The following is a 17123-nucleotide window of genomic DNA, read 5'->3' on the forward strand; positions in this document are numbered from 1 at the left end:
ATGATAACCCTTTACTTTTGCCATTACTTAAAACTCTGCAGGAGAATTAACAAGTTACGTTGATTTGATTATGTTTTCATGTAATTTGGACAGATCAAGAAGATACAAAAAAAATTCTGATGTAGCGGAAGCTTTATAGGGATAGGACTAGAGATCCGTTGATTTTTAGAATACCCGGAAAACTAGGATAATCACAAAGATCTTATTTAGTCTAAGAATGTCTAAGATCAATGTCTTCTTAAATTCGTTGAGAACACCTATGTTCTAGCCGAAAACAAGGAATAAAGAGAAATCTTTTAACTTTTTATTAATAAATCATCAAAATAAACTCAATACAAACTTAAACCTATAAGGCTATATATAATAAAACCGTAAAACCCTAAAACAATAAAAATAATTATCTAAATAATTAATAAAACAAAGAATAAGATATTTGGAAATATCCCAAATATTTATCTGCATCATTTTCTCTAGGTTGGAAAGATCCGTCTTCAAATCTTAACCGTGATCTTCAATGAGTTTGTTTCTTCTATTCCTTAACATCCAATGACAATATTCTTGCCAAACAAGTAAGCAATGGTGACATATTTCATCAAAGTCAACTTGCGCCGTGAACAATGTAATAATCATGAAGCTGATATCCATGTGCTCCTCCTTATCACGATGATGTGTGAAAGCTTGTACTGGATCACCCTTAACAAAAGCCCAGCTGGCTCCACAACTTCCAAAACGTGAGTTTCCTTGCTTCAAATTGATGCCGTCCACGAGCAAAAAAGTATTCTGACGAGTAACTTCATCGCTCAACTTATCATTCACTTGACCATAGAATTCATTGACGTCGTACTGAATCCAACCGTCATCATCATAAAGATCGAAAATTGGATCTCCAACAATCTCTATATAGACGGTTTCTTCACTTTCGATGAACAGATTCTCCATGATTCCAGAATCGAGTTTTGATTAAGAAACCAAAACACCAGCTCTGATACCAACTGATGTAACGGAAGCCTTATAAGATACCAAATGAAGTCACGTAATAACTCTTGCCGCTCATGCCTAGATTTTTCTAGTACGCCATCAACCGCAGATTTTATAGCTTGCGATATTATGGAGTTTGTATGATTACTAAATGTCATAGTTTGAGATACCCTGGATCAAGCCCTAATTAAAAATTAAAGCTCCTGGATTCTGATACCAAATGACGGAGCAGAAGTACCGTCTAGTAACCGATAATGCAAAGATATCGTTGAATTCTGAGAATGTCCGCTATCTATGCCTTCTTAAAGCCGTTGAATTCTTAGAGAATGTCCGAAAGTAAGGATTCAAGAGTTTGTTAACACCAAAGCTCTAGTTTATTAATCAATAATTCAAAAGTTGTGACTCTTACAAATCAAGAGCTCACTATTTATACTTACAAGAAAAGACCTAAGTCCTTAAGGATTAGGATCTAACCTTCTATCCTAAAGTCTTTAATCATTATCTTTCCAAATATTAAGAACTAGGTTAAGACCCGCGCCTTGCACGGGATGAACATTATATATATAAATTATTTTATATATTATATGTTTATAACATATTATGAAATAATAAATATATATTGAATAATTAAAAAGTCATTATCTACTACTTATATAATTAAATTGGTACGAACATATAAATAAATTTTATAAATCGGAAAAATATTTTTTTCTATTTGATATGATATATAAATAAATTTAAATGTTAGTAACATATATATGGTATATTTTAATATTAATATTTCTTAGATGATGCTTTTTACTCATATTTGTTTTTATCATTTGTATATGTTACAGCAAAAAGTCTAAATTAGTGATAACAAAATTTTCACAGTGGAATTAATGGTTTAAGTAATTTATAATATTTTTTAAAATTAAGTTGTCAATATTTTTTCAAATTTTTATCAAAAAAATGTTCAAAGTAAATTTCAAAATTAAGATATTTATGTTTTTTATATGGCATATAGTTTAATTTAAAATGATGCATATATTTATATATCTTTTATTTTTGATACTTATTAAATGAGACTTTCAACTTATATTATTTTTTAATTATTTGTATCATGTCATAACAAAAAATTTAAATCATAGATCACAAAATTAGAATGTGAAACTTTTAAAAGTTTTAGTAATTTATACTCGTTTTTAAAAATTCAAAATATAATATATAAATAATTTTTTTAATTTTTATTATATGGTTACTATGATTGTTTAATTTATTTTAATAGCTTAAAATTAAACAAATATAATTATAATACACACTTATTTTTATCAAATCTTTATTATTTAAAATCATTAATTGTCATATATATACTTTAGCCACATTAGGCAATTTCGTATTCTTATTTAAAGAAAGAACGAAGCATATTAATAATGTATTTATTGTGGTTTAATAAAAAGTTTATTATATATTTAGATGGACCAACATATTTCTCTAAGGATTCTAAGAATCATTCTAGTGATGACACGTGGCTACAAAAAAATGTTGCAATGCTTCTCAAATAATAAATAGGGGATACTAATGTTTATCTAAAACAAGAATAAAAAGGAAATTAGAAAACGAAAGCCTAATAGAAATAGGATGCTACGCTGCATCAAATTCAGAGGGATGAATGAGAAGCTAAACTCTCACGAATTTGCTCAAAATCTAAAGGCGCTTTCGTTGCAGTAGTGGCTGAAGCAGTCATCATGAATCTCTTTTCAAAATATTTATTTGCTTAATTTAGTTTAGGTCGAAGAGTGTTTTCATTCATGAGGGAACTTTTTGTGTGTTAAAAACTCCGGATATGACAGGAACACAATAATATTCTTAAAAAAAGATGGACGCATGCTGCATGCAAGAAGAGATAAGTAGATCTGTATCTTTTAACGTCTATCTAGCCTTTTCTTGATGAATCCTATAGTCATTATGGTCATGTTACAAAGAGAACAACAAAACATGGATGCGTCTCGTATTAGCTGTTGTCTGCAAACATTTATCTTAGGTAATAAGACTAGTTTCGATCTAGTCAAAGATTCAGACCTGAACCCCTTTGTTGCATCTCTCGATCTAGTTGTTCCAGTATCCAAAATGCATATACGGAAACAGATGAAAGCAGATACTAGAGTGTAAAGGATCCATGGGAAAGCCAATAGTCTTGTCTAAAAGATATTTCAAAAAAAAAAAACAAATGAGAAGAGATTAAAAAAAGAACAAATAAAACATTATCATCATAGTTAGTGATGATCTCCTTCGTTTGCTTTGTCTTTGACAAATTCGTTGTTGATATGCACTAAACTTGGAACATAGGAGCAAGAGCACACGAGTGGGCAATAGTCTTCCATGGGAATGGAGTCTAAGTGATTGTCAGCTTCTCCCAGACCTATTTTTTCAAAGTATCCATTCTCCCCAATGAGGTAAGCTGTGTCATAGCAGGTCATTTCAGATTCGTCAATTTGAAAAACTACAGCGACTTTCTTCTCTTCGTCAATGAAGAAACTGGCACCATAATGGTGAAACTGGAATTCAAAACCTCTTAATGGTTCCAAGTCAATTTCTAAAAAGGGAACCCATGACACTGCATTGGGCTCAATCTTAGTTGTCACCCAAATCTTCACGTTACACATACTTGAGGACTGATATAAGGCTGCCAGTTTCTCGTCTCTAAGAGAAGAGAGTGTTCCGGTATCTTCAATATAGTGCTCAACCGGCAGAGGCAGAGGTGGTCCAAATCTCTCTTTAGTAAAATCAAAAGAAAGTAAGATAGCATGGGGCTCGGCTATAGATTCCGGTCCTCCAGCTTCCAATACTATTTTTTCTTTAGCAAAAAAATAAGTATTTCCCTTCAAAGACACACCACGATGATAAAACATTATGCCCCAGTCCTGAGTGATGTCAAGAACTCTCCATGAATCAGAACAAATATCGTAGATTTCGTACAGAGAAACATTGTAGGCATCCGCGAAGAACCTCAAGATTTTGTGTTTACGTTTATTGATGTCATATCCGAGAGCATAAACGTCTAGCCTGTAGTAATAATTTTTGGGTTGGATCCACCTGGTTTGTCCTAAATATGGGTTCCAGACCACGAGGCTTGTTTTGTTCTCCTCTTTGTCCTTGGTAACGCATAACAATAAGCCATCACAATGAAATACTTTGGTTACCTTGACATGAATAAGTGAATCACCGGTGATCTCCCTTATCGATGGATCCACGAATTGTTCTCCGTGGAGGATTCCATGGAGATCGAATCTCATTGAACAAAGCTTATAGTTCTTCAACATGAAGCGTAGAAACTGATGCCTCTTCGCTTCTGCTTTACACAAAACCCTAACTTTGGATAAACGGTTCCATTGTTTGCAAGTGGATCTCACAGCTCCTACAGAAAATATGGGAACCCTAGCGAGTATCTTCTCTACCAAATCCCACGAAAGGTCGGAGATAATAGTCATTGTTTGTGTTTCTTGAGAGAAATTGGGGTTTCTAACTTACCAACGTTATTTTCTACGGCGGTTTCGAAGTTTATGGTTATCTTTTTCCTTGTTGACAAAAAAAAAAGGTTTTCTTTTTCTTTTTTATATATCTACTTCAAGTTTATTTTTTTTAACACGGGATAACACATTACATCATCATATAATTTTTAACTTTATTACATATGATGATCAACTACCTGCAACATATACGATATTGATGAGCAGCTCCATGGATAAGAATTCCACGATGAAACTCTCTCCAAACACTTGGATCGACAGACGGTTCTGCATGTACGACATTTTCGATGGTCAAGATCTTACCGTAGCAAACAACCACAACGAACGGTTCTGCCTACAGTACTTTGGAACCTTCGATAAGCTTCGCATCCTATAATTATGCAAGAAATTGAAATTGCATAATCTATTTCAAGTTTCAACAAGATAAATATGGGCAACAAAGATAAATATAAGAAACTTGCATCATGTGACGTCCAAACAAATTATAATTAGTTCAATCACCAATTATCCTATTATACCAATATATCTTATGTCTTTTATGTAATAACTAAGGTAAGCCCGTTCTACGGACGGGTAAGCAAATGAAAAATAATTAAAAATATATGTGTGTAAGAATATTCAATTTACTCTAAAATAATATAATATTAATCTTTGATATTTATTTTTGTAGAAAAGACCTGATAAATTATTAAAAAAATAATTTTTAATTAATGTAACTATTTAATATTTTTTTATGTTTGCTACACCTTCATTAAAAAGTAAGTACATTACTTGTAAATTACAGTTGAATTCAGTATATTAATCATCAATTATTTTTCATTCATATATATATATATATATATATATAAGTTTTAATCTGTTGGTACCTTTCTTTTTTTTTATACGTTTTTAAACTTATTCATGACTTAGATAATGTGAAAAATGAGTCAAGTTAAAATTTTTTTTTAAATTTAGTTAAATAAAATAACAATTGAAAATTCATTAAGTAAATTACTTGTAATTACAGTTGAATTCAGTATACAAATCAACAATTATTTTTCATTCATATATATATATGTTTTAATCTGTTGGTACTTTTCTTTACTTTTATAAGTTTTTAAACCTATTCATGATTTAGATAAAGTGAAACTGAATTGATTTGAAATTAGTTTTTTAAATTTAGTTAAATAAAATAACAATTGAAAATTGATTATTTAAAAATATATACATTTTATTATTACTTTTATCAAACTAACCATATCATCCAAACTGATTAAGATTATTAAACAAATATTTTTTTTAGTTTTTAGAGTATAATTAGTTATTTCATTTTTATTGGATTACCTTTTGAATATATTTTTTCACAATGGTTTTATATATATAAGATTACTTTATTATTTCCTTAAAAAATTTACCATAATTTTTATTAGTAAACTTTTTTTTTAATTAAATGTTGTTGTTTTATTTTCATAATATTATATTTCAATAGATATATTGCGTACTACCATTTTAGATTAAGTAACACTGATTCACTGAATACCTATGGTAAACAGGATTTTGTAAAAGTATATTATTATGAATTTAATTATCTATTATAGTCTATTAGTATAATATAAAGTTATAAAAGTAGATTCAAACCAATAATTATTTTAAATCATAATATGCAGATTTTAATGCTACAAAAGATGATGTATCTTACACTACAAGAAAACAACGGCGTACCGAGGGAAAAAATCATCGGTATGTCGTCGGAATAACGTTATTCCGACGACATACCGACGAAACATGTCCTCAGAAATAACTCCTCGGAAATTCATTTTTCCTCGGAAATCTCTCGGAAATTTCCGACGGAATTCCGAGGAAATGAATTTCCGAGGAAACTCCGAGGACCACCAGTTCGTCGGAAAGGTCCTCGGAATATACCGAGGAAGCACTTCCTCGGGATATTTCGATGGACTTTCCGATGGTCCAATCCTCGGAAGTTCATACGAAATGTTCCTCGGAATTTTCATCGGGAATTTCCGAGGAAAGGAGCCCTCGGAAAATTCCGAGGAAAAATCCCTCGGAATTGTTCCGAGGTAATGTTCGTCGGAAATTTCTGAGGGTTCTTTTCCTCGGAATTTAAAAAAAAAAATTCATTTTTTTAAAAAATTAAAATTTTTGAAATTTATATTTGAAAATATAAAATTAAAATTAAAATTGAAAACATATTAGATAATATTCAAAGTTGTACAAATAAAAATAAAACATTCCGAGTTTTTGAAAAAAAAAAAAACTACGGGTCTTTCACGTTCGGGTACATCCTCTTCATCATCTCCATCATTTGCTCGTTCAGCCTCTTCTGTGCCTCATAGCCCGCCTGTTGAGCCGTCATCTGGGTCTCCAACATAGATATGCGATCATCCTTGTCCTTCAACTGAGCCGTAAGTACTTCTGGATCAACAAAGGGCGGTGGTGCAGAAAAGAGAGCAGCCCACCGGGAGCGATGACCCAAACCGACCAAACGTCCCTTCTTCTTTGGAACCGACTGAAATAGAAAATAGCCAAATTTAAATAATATAAAAAGATGATAAAATAAAAAACAAGAAATAAATGAATTGAACTTTAAAAAAAAGAACTTACCGATTCAACGATTTCGTTGATTCGAACCCGAGACAAGTTGGTCGAAGCCGTCGAATCGTCATCCTCGGTTTGAAGCTGAGACACTTCGTCTTGCACCTGAGTTTAGACCAGGGTGACCATGTCCCTCACAAGACCATCATCAATCTGGCCGGTCTTCTTGTTGGTATACCCCCTTTTCATTAGGGCGAGATCATCAACCGGTTCGCTATCATTTTCTTCCGCCTTGAAAAAAACATAAATTAAACAAACATTAGAAATTAGAAGAAATGCACAAAAAATAAAATTTCAAAACTTAAATAATTGAAGAAAAAGCGGCTGAACTTACCATGCGATCCCCCAGAGTGGCAATAGATTGAGCATCCAAGTTATACTTGAAGACGTCCTTCCCTTTACGATCGCTCCTGCGGTTGGTGGAGTTGGTGGAAGAAGTCTCTTCTTTATCCCAATGCACACACAACTCCTTCCAGACCGTGTCGTTCATCGACTTTGGGACCTTTTAATAAAAAAAAATAGTTAAATAAACAAAAAAATAGTTTAATAAATTAAAAAATTGTTTAATAAATTAAAAACCACCTTGTTTATTTCCCACTTCTTCTTCCACTCGTACATGTGCTTCCCATAGTTGTCCATAACTTTATGGATGAAGTGGTGATAGATAAAGAGCGTATCATCGGAATTCCAGTTGAATTCTTGCTGAAAAAAAAAACACAATTAGTAGAAAATTTATATTAAAGATTAAAAATATAAGTAAAAAATTAGAATACTTACCGCAAACTGACAAAACCACAGATGCTGCTTGTCGGTAGGGAAGTCAGTGAAAGTCGGATGTCCCTTGTCGAGGGCCGAGTACATCATAGGTTGATCCATGCGCTGATCCCGTTCCCGGATCGGTTGAACCTAATAAAAAGAACAAATTATTAATAATGAATCAAATTTCAATGAAAAAAAAATACGTTTAATTACCATGTTTGACCCCATCCATGTGGATACGGAGTGAGATAGGGAAGATGGTCACGACCGGGCTGTCGAACCAACTCCGCAACACTCATCACTCCCGGAGGACCCGGAGGAGCAGGAGCGGGTGCAGCAGCGGGAACGCGAGGAGCAGGAGCGGGAAATGGGGAGGGAGATGTATGGTAGGAGCTGTGGGGCGAAGCGGAATCCTGAATATGGCTGGACGAACCCCGAGACTGGCTTCCCGTTCCACGACGCTGTCGAGGCCGGGTCTGATCATCATTAGACCTGTAAATTAAAAAAAACATATTTAAAAACTAGTTCTAATAATTTTAATATATAAAAAAAAATAGTTTAAATAAAAAATAGTTTAAAAAATAGTTTTTAATCACAAAAATATAAATAGTTTAATAATTACAAAAAATAGTTTTAATAAATAAAAAATAGTTTAACAATTACAAAAAATAGTTTTAATAATATTAAAAATGTTTAATAAATATAGAAATTTATATTTTATATATATATATTTTTTTTAAATCCCAAATAATAGTTTTTAATCACAAAAAAGTTTTATAGATATTAAAAATGTTTAATAAATATATAAATGATTTTATAATGCATAAAATAGTTTTAATAATATTAAAAATGTTTAATAAATATAGAAATTTATATTATATATATATTATTTTTTTACAATCCCAAATAATAGTTTTTAATCACAAAAAAGTTTTATAGATATTAAAAATGTTTAATAAATATATAAATGATTTTATAATGGAAAAAATAGATTTTATATACAAAAAAGTTTTCATATTATATATACATAATTTTCAATTACGTCAATGGAAACCTTTATCTCTTTATTTATTTATTTATTTGTTTATTTATTTATTTATTTATTTATTCTGTGTATTGAAGCTTTAATTGCAAATATTAAGAAAGCGAAGAGAGGGAAACAACTAACGAGAATGAACGTAGTTAGAGGATGGCTCATTGATTCTACTTCGCGAACTTGGAACTCGCAAGCACTCCGGAATTTGGTGGACCCACAAGATGTGAAAATTATAGAAAACATACCAATGAGCAGAACCCAGATGGTAGATAGAGATGGATGGTATTTCACAAACAATGAGAAATATATGGTCAAATCATGATATCAGGTAGAACGGGTTTACCCACTGGAAAAAACTACCAATAATGTTTGGACCTACAGTTGATGCATTGAAGGTGTTATGTTGGAAAATACGGTGTCCACCAAAGATAAAATATTTTATATGGTAATTGGTGACGGGTGTATAGCAGTCAAGAAGAATCTGCAAGCGCATGGGATACATGGGGATATATATTGTGCAAGATGCGGAGCAGATGATGAATCGATAAACCATGTGTTTTTTGAATGTCTTCTAGCACTTCAGGTTTGGGATCTCTTAAAGATACCATCAAATCCAACTACTTTCCCAATAAGCTCTCTCTTCACAAATATGGATCATCTATTCTGAAGAGTTTTTCCGCAGATAGATGATCATCAATTTGCATGGATATTATGGTACATATGGAAATGAAGGAATAATAAAGTTTCTACTAATCTCGATATTGACCCTCGTGACACACTTAAATTAGCAGAAACAAAATCAATACTTTAGGCTGAGGCACAAATATTTAATGAACATAGGAGAGTACCACATAGAGATTACGACTCTACCGTCAATTCCAAGAAGATGGTGTTTCACAGATGGTTCCTGGAAAGAGAACGATACTTTTTCCGGACATGGTTGGCTTAATACTTTAGAAGGATTTGATGGGTTGATGGGGGTGAGGAATGTTTAGGCTAGTCTCTCTCCTCTACATATGAAGATGTAAGCGTTACTCTGGGTAATGGAATGTATGAGAAACTTACGTCAATTTGAAGTTACGTTTTTAACGGATTGTTCTCAGTTGGTGAAGATTGTTTCAAAACCAGAAAAATGACCAGTTTGCAACTTCTTTGGAAGATATTAAAGTCCTGAAAGAAAGATTTTTTGATTAGAGATTATCTATGTACCAATGACACAAAATACGAAGGCGGAAGCCTAGCATGCAGTGTCAGAAAACAACCATTTTTTGTCATTCACATAGATCAAGATCTTCCGATTTGGTTCACAGTATCAGTATGAATCTGTATAAGTTGATGACAAAAAAAAAAGGATTGATTCATAGATTTGAAAAGTTACTTATACAATGGATCATAAATCATTTTGTACATTATATGTTTTTCTTTTGGAATTCTTTATCAATTTATATCTTTTCTATACATTTTAATTTGTTTTTGGTCGTCGCTTTTTCGTCTATTTTACATTTTTACTAAAACTATTTAGAGCAAGACAAGTAGAACTGATACAAAATCACATTTCTAATAAAGCAACGATTTAAATCTATTAAATTTGTTGTTCAGAATCAATATAGAGATCAATATTCAAAAGTTCATTTTGGATTAGAAATAAAAGCAGAAAGTATGTGATATTTTGTGAACGTGAATGACTCTTAACAAAAATTCTTGTCAAATGTGAGGATTCTATTGTTTGACAAGAACTTTCCATATTAGAATCATTCAAGCTTACTAAAATGCCACAAATATTTCCTTTCCTTCGAGCCTAAAAGTAGTTTTAGTAAAAATATAAAATACATTAATGAGCGACGACCATACTATAATCGGTTAAACTCGGTCGTCGGACGTTAATTCAAACAAGAAATAAATTAATTAAAATGTATATAAATATAGAGTTGAGAAAACTTTTTGAAAAAATATATTTAAAGTTATAAAAAATATTTTGTTATAAGGAACGAAGGGATTAAGGTAAATTCCATTTGCGATTAAATCCTATCAGATTTGTAAATCAATCCATTCCATCTCATCAAATTAACTAGAAAGTTTTTGTTAATATATATATAAGGGATAAAGGGTGCAAGTTCTGATTTTTTCTTCAGTCTTCTCATGTTAATTCCATGGCTGGTCTTAAAGAAGTTTACCGTTTTTTCTATATTTAACGTCTTTATTTCGAATTATTTTGTCATGTAGTAATAATGAATTGTCGATAATCACATTTCTCATGCCTTATTGTTGCTCTCTAATTACGTGCGTATATATGCATGTAACGCACATATATTTCTCTCTGTGTATATATAATTACACCAAAGCAACACACGATCTCAACAAGATTAGTGGATCGATTACTTTCAGATCTGAGAAACTTAAGACTTAAACTTGTGGATCAATTTGCATAATCATCTCTGTAAGTGTATGAACACACATCGTCCATGCCCATTTTCATGTGTTTACGCTTGTGCTTTTCTAAATTGTAAATTCATATGAATATTTTTCTAACAATTAATGTATTTTATTGATTTGTTTTTTTTTCTTCAAACTTTCTATAGAAAAAGAATGGAGCAGGAATTGGATTTAACACTGAGGTTGGGTCTGCCAAGTCCTGCTATTGAGACACATCTGAGCTTAGACACTCCTCCCACCACTAATCAGGTTTTATTTCATAAATAACTCCTTTTCTCTCACCATTATTGATTGATATGGGCATATGCATAAATATGAATTAATTGTAGAGATCCATTGACACCAAACAATCACCATCTCTTTTGTGATTAACTTCATAACAATTGTGGAAAAATGCATGACTGATTTTTTTTCATGTTTATCTTTCTCAAAAGTTTTTTAGTCCAAATTAATTGAACTAATAATATTAAATTAATTAATCTCTGCTTAAGAAACGGTAACACCACAAAAAAAACAAAAATCCTTATCATCATCATCTTTCTTACAGCTAATTAATTGCCATTGAACTAATAATAAATTAATTACTTACCTTTATAACGGCGCTGCATATTGACAGTTATTACATACAATTAAATGCTAATTAATTAAAATTTAAATTAAAACAAAACAGGGGATCAACGTCGACGATGGCCGCCGAGACAACAACGCCGGTGGTGAGAATCACGAACGTCACACCGACGTCAATATGAGATATTACAATTTAGTCTTCAACCACTTCGCCGGCATCCGCGAGACCTTGAACTTCACTCCTTTTCCGATACAACCGCCTCCCTATTCTTCTCCGGCGCCGACGCCGGCGACTCCTACGAGGAGTGATTATGTTCTGATCGATGTCCCTGCTAGGAGAGCAGTTCGTAGCGCTTTGGCGACTGGAAACGCTCTGAACGCAAACGCAAACGCAAACGCGAAACAGCGTCGCGGCTGCGGCGGCTGTAGCGGTGGAAGGATTGGGTGGATGAGGAAATGTACGAACTTGAATTGCAACGCGATTGACACTCCTATGTGGCGGAGGGGTCCTCTTGGTCCCAAGGTAAGTTCATTAATTAGTATCAGTAATTAATTACTCTGCTCAAACTTAAACTAAATGGATGTTGATTGGTAAACGTGTGTTCAGACTTTATGCAATGCTTGTGGGATAAAGTTCAGGAAGGAGGAAGAGAGGAGGTCCAAGAGGAGTTAATTGGTGATTTGGTGTTGTATTTGTATTTGATTAAAAATTAAAAAGAGAGAGAGAAGATGATTGTTCATTAGGAATGTCTATGTCTCTGGTTAAGCTTTGTGAGAGGAAAGCTAAACTTTGGAGCTTTAAGAAAATTCTATTGAAATATCGTTATTTTAAAAGAGAAATTGCACTCTATACACAAAACTTTGCAGCTTTTTATCCTTTTCTTTTTTTTTTCTTCAAGCAGCTTTTTTTATCATACCACAAAAATATCATTTTTTTTTTGACGTCAAAAGGCTATTCTATTACTCAAACTTGAGGTGGTCTGGGTAACCAAACCGGAATAGAACAACCAACAAAATGTAACTCTCTACGAAAAGATCTAGCAGTCTTGGCTAGAAAATCTGCTGTCTGATTTTGCGCCCGTGGAACGTAAGTGATGTTGAAGTCCGGGAAACATATCTGTAACGTCTCTATTCTCTCCAATTCCGTCGCAAAGCTTGGCCACGCCTGAGGATCCTTAACCATAGAAATCAGTTCCTTACAGTCTGTCCCAAAGCTCTGGCAGGTCGAGTGCTGCAGCATACTCTCCATCGCCCACCGCAGTGCTTCTACCTCTGAATGCAAGGCTGATTCACGTCGAGGGAAGTTTTTTGTCCCCATAAGCTGACTATTCCCAGAGCTATCCATCAATGTCCATCCACATCCACTAAAGTTAGCTGAAAGTGTCCAAGAACCATCTAATAAACAAATATTTCCCAAGCATACGGCTTGGGGTTCCTCATTTATAGTGTCTTGTGATACTGCTTGTACCACTTCATTAGCCTCAAACCATGCGTGGCATTCACTTTCAGCATGTCTAACTAGTTCCAGAGGATCTCTATCTATTCCCCTGAAGAGTTTTTCATTCCTAGCTTTCCAAATGTACCATATTATCCAGGGATAAGGATCCCTGTCTTGCTCTGGCTCCATGATACTATTTTTCCTCCAGAATAGATAATCCATGTTTGTGTAGACGCTCGATACCGGAAAAATATTTGGGCACGTCGGAGTTGAAGATAAAGACCATACTTGACGGGCTGGTGGGCATTCAAAGATTGCATGTGTGACAGTCTCCTCTGCTTCTCCACATCTTGGGCAGTAATTATCACACCTCATATTGCGTCTAACTAAATTCCTCGTTACTGCCACATGACCAGTTAACAACTGCCACATAAGATGGCACATCTTCGTAGGGGCCTTTAATTTCCACGCAAAGGCCTGGAGCTTTGTAATACTTGGCTCCAAAACTTCCTTCTCCTCTGTTAACTTTAATAAATTCTGCGCCACCCAATATCCAGATTTAACCGTGTATTGGCCACTCCTTGTAAAGTTCCAGCAGAAAGAATCACGACGGTGAGTTGAGCTTATGGCCAAACTCCTTATGAGTGGTATATCCTCAGGATGAACATAGCTCTCCAATAGTCCCACATCCCAATCCTTCAATCCCTGATCAATAAGATCGCTTACTCTCATGTTAGGATTCATCACAGGAGCTATGGGGGCAGCTGGCCTAGCGGGATTCGATGGAATCCATGGATCCTCCCATACCTTAACCTCATAGCCTGAGTGAATCTTCTGTCTAATCCCAAGTAACAGCAATTTTCTTGCAGCAGAAATGCTAGTCCACACATAGGATGGGCTGCTAACCGGGCCTACTCTCAGTGGTGAGCTCAATCTATAGTACCTTCCCCGTAAAACTCTGGCGACCAGGGAATCAGGAAACTGTACTAATCTCCATAGTTGTTTCGCCAGAAGCGCCAGATTAAACTCATGAATCAGTCGGAAGCCAATTCCACCCTCCTCTCTGGATCGACAGACCTTCTCCCATTTCGCCCAATGTATTCCCCTTTTTGGGGGATTCGAGCTCCACCAGAACTGAGCAATGGCACTTGCCAAATTTTCACATATCTCCAATGGGAGCAGGAAAGTTGACATGACGTATGTCGGAAGAGCGAGCAGAATGGATTTAATCAGTACTTCCTTTCCACCTTTTGAGAGCCATCTACCTGTCCATCCATTCACTCTATGCATCAGCTTATCTTTCAGAAATGCAAAAAGTTTGCATTTAGACCCGCTTATGTCTTCGGGGATGCCTAAGTATGTTCCCATTCCTCCTTCATTCTGTATCCCAAGTGCGTCTTTAATCTCTTGTCTCGTATTTGCATTAATCCGCTTACCAAAGAGTAAGGAGGATTTGTCGAAGTTGATGCATTGACCAGATGCTTGACCATATTTCCTGACTACTTTCATTACTTCTTCACATTCACGGGGCTCCGCCTTACAGAAGAAAAGGCTATCATCAGCAAAGAGAAGGTGGGATACCGACGGACACGTGCGTGTAACACGCATCCCTGTTATCTTCCCTTGTATCTCTGCATGATTAAGAAGGCTAGCGAGCGCTTCCGTGCATAGAATAAAAATGAAAGGAGACAAAGGATCTCCTTGTCTTAGTCCTCTACCTGGAATAATATTCCCTCTTGGCTCTCCATTCATGAGAACCTTGTATTTCACCGATGTAATGCATCGCATGACCCAGCTAGTCCAAGTTTCTGAGAATCCCATTTTACGCAGGACAGCTTCAATAAACGACCACTCCATCCTATCATATGCTTTGCTCATGTCTGTCTTGATGGCCATCCTTTTATTTCGTCCACTTGGTTTCGTTCGCAATGCGTGGAACAACTCCTGAGCGATCATAACATTATCTGAAATCTGTCTCCCAGCAACAAAGGCTGACTGGGTCTCCGATATCAAACCTGGTAGCACTTTTTTCAACCTCTGGCATAAGACTTTAGAGATTATCTTGTAGCTGACATTGCACAGGCTAATGGGTCTGAATTGAGTCATTGCATTAGGCTTTGATATCTTCGGGATGAGACATATATTTGTGTCATTCAGTCCGTTCGCCATCGTCCCCTCGAAAAGAAATTTATTAACCATAAGAGTTAAATCCTCCTTTACTATATCCCAAAATTTCTGGTAGAAAAGTGCAGTCATCCCATCTGGCCCTGGAGCTTTCTCTGGGTGCATAGCAAAAAGTGCCAATTTGACCTCCCATTCAGAGACCGGAGCTGTAAGGTCGTCATTCATAGCACCAGTTATCGTTGTTGGCACCTGAGCCAGCGCCTCCGCGATCTCCTCCGGGATCGATGATTCAAAAATCTGCCTGAAGTAACTAGTAGCAATGGCTACAAGTCCTTCCTCATCCTCAATAATATTCCCATTCTCATCTAAGAGCTGCGTGATCTTATTTCTTGCTCTTCTTTGCTTCGTCAAGGCATGGAAAAATTTTGTATTTCTATCTCCCTCTCTCAGCCAAAACACCCGACTCTTTTGCTTCCAGAACATCTCTTCCGCTTTAAGAGCATGTGAGAGTTCCCTCAGAGCTGCAGCAATTTCTTCAGTTGTGGCATTATCATCTGCATACAAGCCTTCCACCTTTTCTTTAAGTTCCTCCACTAATTTTGCCGAATTGACATTATTTTGCTTCCGCCACTCACTCAAGGCTCTCCTGCAGCTGGCAATATGTTCCATAATATTCGCGTTTGGAGGAAGATCAGGAGATTTCCATCCATCAAGGATAACTTGCCGTAGATCCTCATTATCCAACCATCTTTTATCAAATTTAAACTTCCTGGATCTTCTCGTTGGCTTTATGAGTATGTCTGCAAGAATCGGACGATGATCCGATCCCCATAGCCTCATATACTTAACAGTCGAGTGGGGAAACTTCTCATGCCAGTCCGCATTTCCCACTGCTCTGTCTAAGCGACATCGAACTGTTGATCCTCCTGCTCTCTTCCCCACCCAAGAAAGCATATCACCCGTAAAAGGAAATTCTAACATGCCACAATCATTAAGCATCTGCTTAAAAGGAAGAAAAGAGCTATCAGGGCGTTGTCTTCCTCCTGTTTTCTCGTTATGACATGTTATCTCATTAAAGTCTCCTATCATGAACCAAGGTCCATTTTTAGTTGTTGAGAAACGCGTAAGACGTTCCCAAACCTCATCTCGTCGTTCCAAAACAGGGTCACCATAAACAAACGTCATGAAAACTTTTATTCCATCAATGATTGCCTCAATGTCAATCATTCTGTTATTCGAAAATAAAACATTAACTCGAAAATCATCCATAAAAAATAAAGCTAAACCTCCGCTAAGGCCAAGTGGCTCAACGGTAAATAAATGATCAAATCCTAAATCGGCCTGAATGTTTTGCAGCAGCGGCCTCCTATTCTTCGTCTCAGAAAGAAACACAAGTCCTGGGCGATGCTTCTCACACATCTCCGTAAGGCGTCGAACTGTGAGGTCGTTTCCAATCCCTCGACAGTTCCAACTGAGTGTCCTCATTTATACTCATGTGATGAGTTTTTGGAACCCATCAATCCATCACTTTTGGACACTCCATTGGAATCACCACTTCTCTGCCTCTTTGAACTATGGTCATGTTTCCTTGACCTGCTCGAATCTCTAGCCATATGAGCTCCGTGAGACGAAGAAGAGGACTTCCGAGGAGATCCTCGACGAAGGATCTCAAATTTTTTGCTCTGAA

General features: G+C 35.1%; 3 protein-coding genes across 3 annotated transcripts; 1 reads left to right on the forward strand and 2 right to left on the reverse strand.

Moving 5' to 3' along the window:
• Nucleotides 1-2978: 2978 nt before the first annotated feature.
• LOC106424476 (putative F-box protein At3g20030) lies at nt 2979-6326 on the reverse strand. Its single transcript, XM_013865238.3, has one exon. It carries the CDS (start codon nt 4446-4448, stop codon nt 3234-3236), a length of 1215 nt encoding a protein of 404 aa, XP_013720692.1. The 5' UTR covers nt 4449-6326; the 3' UTR covers nt 2979-3233.
• Nucleotides 6327-10788: 4462 nt separating this feature from the next.
• LOC106420795 (GATA transcription factor 29) lies at nt 10789-12743 on the forward strand. Its single transcript, XM_013861644.3, has 4 exons — nt 10789-11311; nt 11454-11556; nt 11978-12397; nt 12482-12743. Exons 2-4 carry the CDS (start codon nt 11461-11463, stop codon nt 12545-12547), a joined length of 582 nt encoding a protein of 193 aa, XP_013717098.1. The 5' UTR covers nt 10789-11311; nt 11454-11460; the 3' UTR covers nt 12548-12743.
• On the reverse strand, nt 12615-16621 carry LOC125607180. The gene is made up of 3 exons (XM_048777015.1): nt 15031-16621; nt 12869-14793; nt 12615-12683 (listed from the first exon to the last, which is right to left on the reverse strand). The coding sequence occupies exons 1-3, from the start codon at nt 16619-16621 to the stop codon at nt 12615-12617; spliced, it is 3585 nt and encodes a 1194-aa protein (XP_048632972.1).
• Between the last annotated feature and the right edge of the window lie 502 nt (nt 16622-17123).

Source organism: Brassica napus, chromosome A3, assembly GCF_020379485.1.
Source record: "Brassica napus cultivar Da-Ae chromosome A3, Da-Ae, whole genome shotgun sequence".
NCBI lineage: Eukaryota > Viridiplantae > Streptophyta > Magnoliopsida > Brassicales > Brassicaceae > Brassica > Brassica napus.